At 39.3% G+C, this 8,354-nt stretch overlaps 1 protein-coding gene across 5 annotated transcripts in view; it reads right to left on the bottom strand.

Moving 5' to 3' along the window:
* Positions 1–8,354, bottom strand: part of dscamb (Down syndrome cell adhesion molecule b) — a 124,316-nt gene that overhangs the window by 35,892 nt on the left and 80,070 nt on the right. For all 5 annotated transcript variants that reach the window (XM_016662340.1, XM_016662339.1, XM_016662342.1 and 2 more), the window contains exons 4-8: positions 6,989–7,135; positions 5,908–6,186; positions 5,513–5,788; positions 4,092–4,388; positions 1,846–2,118 (exon numbers count right to left, since the gene is read on the bottom strand). In XM_016662340.1, the coding sequence (XP_016517826.1) occupies positions 1,846–2,118; positions 4,092–4,388; positions 5,513–5,788; positions 5,908–6,186; positions 6,989–7,135 (1,272 nt within the window). The remainder of the gene's footprint in view (positions 1–1,845; positions 2,119–4,091; positions 4,389–5,512; positions 5,789–5,907; positions 6,187–6,988; positions 7,136–8,354) is intronic.

Genomic DNA, 8,354 nt, shown 5'->3' with positions numbered 1-8,354 from the left:
TGTCTTTTTTATAAAGAAACTGTTAATCTATGTTTTTTTTTTTTTTTATCAGTTCTCCCCATTAAGCTCTAAACATTCAAAAACTCAACTGGTCTAAAAATACATTTTGTTTGTTCGTCATCATACAGTAATTGAGTCTAACGTAGATGTAAAACATAATGGTCTCATTCCAGTGCATATACTGGAACGAGTCTCATAAAGTAGAGGCTGATTCCTAAGATGACTCCACCGCTGAGAGGGTCAGGAAACTGAGTCTGGCTGCAGAATCACACAGTCATATGATAATAATGTATTCAAATTGCTTGCTCTGTATTCACTGGGAAATCTCCGACCATCGCGCACAAGTCATCAGCTAGTCTGTCCAAGCGAGTTCAAACAGCACTGAAATACGCAGCACTTTAGCAGCTTACTTAATTCAAAACAAAGTGGAGATAATGGACTCCAGGGATTCCCCCAAAACACTTCCGCATTTTAAGCATGAGCAGAGTAAATTAACAAATGCACTTGCTCGCTACAGCACCACTGGGAAGGCTTGCTTTATATCATCACGCTCTCCTATGCTATCAGTCTCTTTTTGCCCCGGTTTTCTTTGCTCCACGGGAAAGTGTTTTATAGTGACAACAAGGCACCTTAATGGAGGCATAATGGGGAAGCCCTTTTTTAGTATTACCTATTACAGTTGTAAGATCTCAGAGGAGATCAGTCATTCAGCCCAGTAATATCATGAATGAATCATACAGCTTTATAATGCATTGATACAGCGACTTGACTCGCCTGACAAAGTCAACTTCCTCCCCTGGGAATTTCATCCCGTAGATTTTAATTTACAAATTCGATCATGTCTGTTTATTGCATGCCGCTGCTTTTGGGAGTAGAAAGGTCAGAGAGCGATGACACGTGCTCGTCATGAAGCTCTATCGAATAAAGCAAGTGAACTTGACGGAAACACATGATAATATCACACCTGCCTTAACAATTTATTCAAATTGTTGGGAATACAGTGGGGTTAACAAAATGCTGTGCTGAGTGATCCGGCTGTCATTACCAACACAGGCCAAAAACAAACTATTTTGTTTCTGGTCATGTTGTAGGACCCTCCACCACCTTTTAATGACAACAATATGGTTCAAAACAAAAGTAATTTGGATGATAAAATAAAAGCACTCAGCAGGAGATAGCAAAAAAGAGGAAAATAGTTTGCTTTACACTCAATTAATTGTATTTTGACTAAAAATAAAACATTTTAGAAGCTCACCAGTGCTTTAATGCACACATGTGAAGTAATACATTTTAAAACAGAATTGCTTTCTAAAATATGCTATATTTTTAGTTTAGTGGCCACTTAATAAATGTATAAAAATGTCCCATTAAAACTACAGAGTCTAGAGTGGTCCTTTTTCAGTGTTGTTTACCTTTACAAATAAATACCACTTTAACTAATATGTACTAGATTAAAAAAAAGAATCTAATGTGAACAAAGAATAGACAATTAAATAAGCAAATCTCTCCTCAGCTTCACATATGTCAGAATGGTGCAACAGAAAAAAAAAATAAGGGTAAGGTTTTGTTTGTATTGAAAAGTTAGATCCAATAAGGTTAAAAAAATATATATTTGTGTCACATTAGACCTCAAAAACACCTGCACAAACCACTTACTGCAAGTCTAAAGGCAGCATCGTCAGATCAAGTAAAGGGGTTTGAAAAATTTGAATGATAATTTTTCCAAGTGAGGTTAGCAATTCGAGATATTAAATTAAAAAACTTTTGGTTCATTAGAAGCATCACACTGAAGCGTCCTACATTAACACGAAACTGAGCAAACCTCTTCACCTGTAAAAGACTCACCTCTAACCCGAACATGGACACTTTGGGATTCCATCTTGTTGGGCTGAACCATCACCTTGCAGTTGTACTCCCCAGCATCCACCTGCTGCACGTTGCTCAACTTCAAGGTACCGTTATTCTCAAAAGCTCGCTGCCGGTGATTGAACGGGAGCAAAACGGAGTTTTTGTACCACTTTATGGAGTAGTAAGGGTAGCCAATTACACGGCAGTGAACAAAGGCGTCCCGTCCTGCAATCGCCGTGATGTTTTTCATTGGGCGGATGCTTGCTCGGCCTACAAACGGACAGAGAGTGAGAATTGGTTCTCAGTTCAAAAATACTGAAAGAGACTGGAGTATTAATATCACATCCAACTAGCTGCTAAATTAGCTCTACCTTGTTATTTTATTTTGTGAAATAACTAAGTATACTGGGAACAAGTAATTGTCCTACTTACAGTTTTGTCACATGTCTCAAATCATCAAAAGAATCTAATATCAGACAAAAATAATCCAATTAAATACAAAACTCAGTTTTTGAAATGGTTTACTTATTCGAACAAAAAAAAAGGCTACCAATATCCACATGCCCCTTTGATACGTGATTAATCATATTGTTCTATTCAATTCCATTAACCACACCTTGGCTTGTTTCATCCTAGCCCTGAAAAACGAGAACCTGACTGGAAACATGAAGTAGGCTGAGAATTCCTGAGATGAAACCTAAAGAAAATCGAGACCAGACGAGGAAAAAAGGCCTTTACATCAGTCAGTCTGGAACTTGTTGCGAAGATTTTTATAATGCTCCAGTGATCCGCAGTGAAAGACATTATTAACAAACCAAAATGACTCCTGGAGCACATTAACGACTCATCGCCAACATCTAAGTCATGGGGACGCCTCACCTGCCTGGGTTGAGTTCATGATTGAACAATAAGAACGGTGCGAGACCAAAAACACGGCTAGCCATACAAACCACTAAGACATCCTAAAACTCATCCTGATGAAGACACGTTTTAGACTGATGAGTAGAAAGTTAAATATTTTGAAGGTGAGCATCCTGGTATATTTGGTGTAAAACTAACACAGCATTAAAAAAAAAAAAAAAAAAAAAAAAAAAAAAAAAAGACATCATCAAACTTGTAGGTAATATAACCTGAGATTTGCTGCTTCACGATCTGAACGACTTGCCCTTATTGATAAAGCCATCAATTCTTCCGTATACCATTTAAATTCATGCCAGGAAAGGTCTAACTGTGACATGACCACAAAGAGGCTTGAAAACCTTCCAGCGGGATTGAATCAAAGCAATTCTTCAAAAAAAAAGAGTTGGCCAAAACTCCTTCACTGTCAAAGATTTACTCAGGTTGGCTTGGTCTTACGCGAAAAACGTGTTTGATGAGAAACATTTAGCTGTGTACCTAAATCTGTAGGCGGGAAAATACTTTTACATACTACGGTATAATTTCTGTGTAGCTTCAGTTTCGCTACCTGCCACCAAACATACAGCAAATCTGCTGTTTTAAGCTTCTGTTGCACAAGCTATAAGTGTAACTATGCATAGAGGCGGTGAAATGACAAGCAGATTAAAGTACGCTAACTATCTGAAGGAAACATAACATTTAAATAACACTCGCTCTGTAATACACTAAGCGTCTAATAAAATGTGAAGCATTCAGAGTCTCATCCTGTATCTATTAAAATGGAAACAGAGTAATCTCTTTAACATCTGTTAGAGAAAAGCTGGGCTGGCTGCTTGAGCAAATACATGCAGACACAGACACACATGAATAGTCACTTGTACTCACAACCACACTGCAGATGAATGTACTCAGACAGAGGAAATAAATTTGTCTTCTGGCTACTTACAAACCACAGTCAGATAAATTTATGAGCTAAAAACCCAGATAATTACGTTAACTTATGAATGCAGCTGTGATCAAACTGTAATAATTCAAAGAGACAATAATATATATTATTCAAGGCTGAAAGAAACAGAAGGAGGAGGCAAACTGAGGCTATTGAGTGAAGACTTAAAGGGAACACCACGAAATAAGGTTTAATAAAGCAAATAAAATGACTGCAAAACAAACTCAAAGAAACCTTCAGACAAGTGCATAGGGAATTAGAGAACATAGAAAAAAATTAAAAGGAAATAAGCTACAGTTCATATTCCAGACAACAGCATTTGTTCCGTCACTGCAGGCACACACAAAGAGACACACAGTTTGTGTATTGTTGTTCTTGGAGGAGCTGATTTGACAAGCACCTCTTACGTTTATTCGAGCCTGGTGGTACACGACCCCGGCCGAGTTGCTGCACGTGCACCGATACAACCCGCCGTCCGGCACCTGAGTGTGGGTCACGTTGAGCTGGCTGACCACGTGGCCCTCGTGGGTCTCGTAATGGCCCAGGTGGTGATGGGCATCTTTGATGACGGGGTCATCATCCAGCGACCAGCTGCACCTAGGAGGCGGCGTTCCCTTCACGTTGCAGATTAGGAACAGGGGTTCGTTGGGGTTCACCACCTTCTCGCTGAAAGAGGATAAGATTTTCGGGGTCCCGTCTGCGTTGGGGGATGAGGCAGAAAAGAGCACAGTGAGAATGAAACAGAAGGTCAGTCAATCACAGCGTTGCGTTTGGAATCTGTCTTCTGGCTTGTCTCCAGATAGGGCAGTATATTCTGACTTCAACAAAATTGTTTCTAGATCCGCCTGCATGCTTAAACCACATAAGTGTAAAACTTAGACACTCAAAGACCCAAACTGTTTAGTTTAATTTTAAGATAGTTTCATTTATTTAACACAACTTTTTTTCTTATTATTATTTTAGCAAATTCCCCTTCAGACAGTGTATAGTGATTGTTTAACAATTCAACTAAATCACAAGCAATCAGCAGGTTTGTCACATCATCTTTACTCTCTCCACTTTTAGTGTTTTTGCTTGAAAAATGTCAGAAAGTGAAAATAGGAGATAGAAATACAACTTTGGAAATATTGTAAAATTTAACCAAAAATATAAATGAATAAAGGTGTAGCATGGATTTATACATATTTGACTGTATTTTAAAGTTTATCCGCATAGGATATAAAAAGCTTATTTAATAAGTTTACGCATGTACATTTCTGGTCAGAAGTGAATATAAATTCTAGATCATTTATTTGAGCTCCTTTTTTCATCTCAGGATGGACTGATTATATCCATTGAACTTCAATAAACTTTATAAGTAAGTCTGAGAGCACAAATTTATTGTGGATTTAGATGCAGCTATCTTCTTGAGCTGTATTTATACATTTAATCAAACCTTGTTTTTTTTTTTTCTTTTTTGTTCCAGGAGATTTTCTCTCACACATTCAGTGTAGTTGCCTTTTGAATTCTCTCTGCCTGCCTGCAGTTTCTCTCTGATAATCCAGGCTTGTTCCATGTGATTATAGATTATCAATATCTACTTCTTATGCCGCCCCAACCACAGAGGACAGTTGCCTAAGCAACGGCGCCAAGGTTGATCATGAGCATTCACGTGCATGTGCTTCTGTCTGCGTTTGTGTTAAATCTAGCGTGATCGTACTTGTGGTGGCTTGGAGTCACTGCTGCATAAACTCCAAGTTAATATCCAACTCACTGATTAAGCTTAGAGCAGCTGCTAATTCGTTTGCACACATGGGTTCTTAGATTCAAGGGGCATTTTACCTTCGAGGATAACCTGTACGAAGTCTTGCGCCGACATCTTGCCCTTCCTGGCGAAGCACTGATAAGCTCCGCCATCACTTTTCGTCATTCCCTCGATGATTATGTTCTCCCGGTTAAGCCCTGTGAAGCGAACATTGTTTCCAGGGTAGATGATCTCTCCGTTGCGATACCAAGACAGCTCGTATTCATCGGAACCGCTCACGCTACAGGACAGAGACACCTTGCTGCCCACGCTGCCTTTCACTTTTCGAGGACTGACCATTGCCTTCAAGGGCTCTGCGGATGCAGAAAACAAAATCACTGTTGCAGAAAAGTTGTTTTCTATCACTTTGATGGTCAAATTAAACAGTTAAGAAAGGTTGTCAACAAAGGCAGTTTTCTTTGATAAGACTTACGCTTAACATACAGGCGTCCCATGACCTCTGCGTTGCCATAGCTGTTCCAAACTTCACATACATACGTTCCCGAGTCACTGGGCTGTGCATTCTCTATGAGCAACCCTGAGATGGTCTGGCGAAAGCGACTGTCTGGCTCCAAGGGGCTGTTGTCCTTCAGCCAGCGGTATTTGGGTGTGGGGAAGCCTGAGGCCTTACAGGGCAGCTCCACTCGATGATTAATCTTCACCTCTTTGTGGTCAAAGCCGTCCAAGATGGCTGGCTCAGCGTTGGTAGGGTCTGGACAGAGGAGATAACTTGGGTTAATTAGTTGTGAGTGTCGCCAAATCAGAACGTTGGACGTTATAATCTAATACAAATAGTTGGGGTCAATATTGTTTTTCTATCAACATCATCTGTGGTACTTTGAAAAAGTATTCACACCCCATTGATGTTTTTCACATCGTATGTTACAACCATTCATTTCCATCAACCAACCCAGGGCCAAGCAAAGTGGTGTCATGCACTAGAAGAAAACCTACAGAAGACTTGAGATGAAGAAAAGGGATCGCCTTCCAGCATGACAACATCTCTAAATATGCCACCAGGAGCTGCAATGCGATGATTCAGATCAAAGTATATTCAAGTTTTAGAACGACCCAGTTCAAATCCAAAGCTAAACCTAATGCGGACTGATTGGTTCGCTGATGTTGTTCTCGCTAACTGAGCTTTAGCTATGATGCAAAGAGAGGCAACAATCTCAGTTCATTGATGCACAAAGCTGACAGACACATGCAGCTATAGTGGCAATGGCAGGTTGCTCAACAAAGTACTGACTCCAGTAGGATGAGTAGAAATGCATGCCGCACTTCTCAGATATTTCTTAATTTAAAAAATAAATATAGAAAACTATTCTTTTGCTTACTTTTTACCATTACGCCCTACATTCTGATGGTGACGCCCTTGCCTCTGTAGTTGTGATGTGACAAAACGTTCAATGGGTTTGAAGACTTTTGCACTTTCAGTCTCGTAATAAATTAAACTAAGACACATTATGGTTTATTTGGTCAACGTGACTGAAGTGTGAAACCAGCATACTGACCTGACACAATGAGACGCGCGCTGTTGCTCTGCCGTGACTCACCGGTGTACCGGTGGCGTGTTGTGCAGCGGTAGTTATTTAGGCCATCCTCAGGCAGGACGTCTACAATGTACAAGGCTCCCGTAGATGTGATGAGATATCTTTGTCCTGGAGCAGATAGGGGAACAAGGTGAGAGACATGAAGGGCAGCAGTTGTTAGGCTGTTACACTGTATCAAAGCAACTTTTTACATCATAAAACATTCATTCGCTCAGGCATATCTCAAGGATTTCTTTCTCCGTGGGATACCAGTTAAGAATAAATCTCAAAGCAAACAAAACCGTTAGGAAGCTCTTCTTTGAAGACAAACAGAGTTTGTTATGTACATATTGAAACCAGTAATGTTAGCTGTGCGTGAACATAAAACACAAGCTCTCTTCGCAGTGCACCAGCCATGTCAGAGCAATGAATTCAGATCTGCATATCTCACGCATCTCTGATCTTTAATAGCATTCATTGTCTTTGTGTTCCTTCTTACAGTGTAACCTCCCCAGTGTCACCGTTTGATGAAGAAAGCCGTTTTTTTTTGTTTTTTTTCTTTGGCTGTCACTGCCAGTTCCTTAAGTGCAGTAACATTATGTTAATTCGACAGATCAAACCAGGCTGAGTGGGGTTGTCAACATCCATGAGGAAGTAAACCTTCCTCTGCAGCATCACATGGATCCTCGCATTCCCACGGGAGCAGACTGATGTCAGAGCTGATCGAAAAATGCAATTTTAAGGAGACTGTCGGTGCTGTGTAAAGGTGAGTGTTATAAGACAGAAAAGGCCTTCTAGGCTAGAGAAGGGACAGTTTCAGAAACTTTGATAACTACAGAAAAGGTGACATATTGAAGCAGTAGCACACCACTTAGAGCAAGGCACCTTGCTTTATTATTCCATAAATATAAGAGTCGGAGCATCAAATTTCATGTTTAAAAAAAAGAATATATTCTTGAGAATAGGGACAAAATGGGTTTTAATTTTCCCATATTTTTTTTTATTATTTCTCAACCTTATGTATGCAAATATGACAAATAATGTTTAGAAAATATGAAGATGCTAAGGTACAGGCTCCCAGTTGCGAATATTTTTTTAAAAATTACATTTTTAATCGACCTGACCCAAAACTTTGTCATCACCATCTGACAAAAATAAATCTAAAATGATTTTTAAAATACCCCATTAGTGATATTTTTACTCAATTTACAGACAAATTACAAATGCTTCTCAAGAAATAAAATAAATATTATTTAAAACAAAAAACAAAAACAAAAAAAACTCCTTTTCAGTTATTTTGAGAATAGGGACAAAACAGGTCCTATGGATAAAGCATGAAATTTGAATA

The sequence above is a fragment of the Poecilia formosa genome, unplaced genomic scaffold (genome assembly GCF_000485575.1).
Source record: "Poecilia formosa unplaced genomic scaffold, Poecilia_formosa-5.1.2 Scaffold369, whole genome shotgun sequence".
NCBI lineage: Eukaryota > Metazoa > Chordata > Actinopteri > Cyprinodontiformes > Poeciliidae > Poecilia > Poecilia formosa.
The sequence above is the reverse complement of the archived record's forward strand: the minus strand, read 5'-3'. Positions and strand labels throughout refer to the sequence as shown.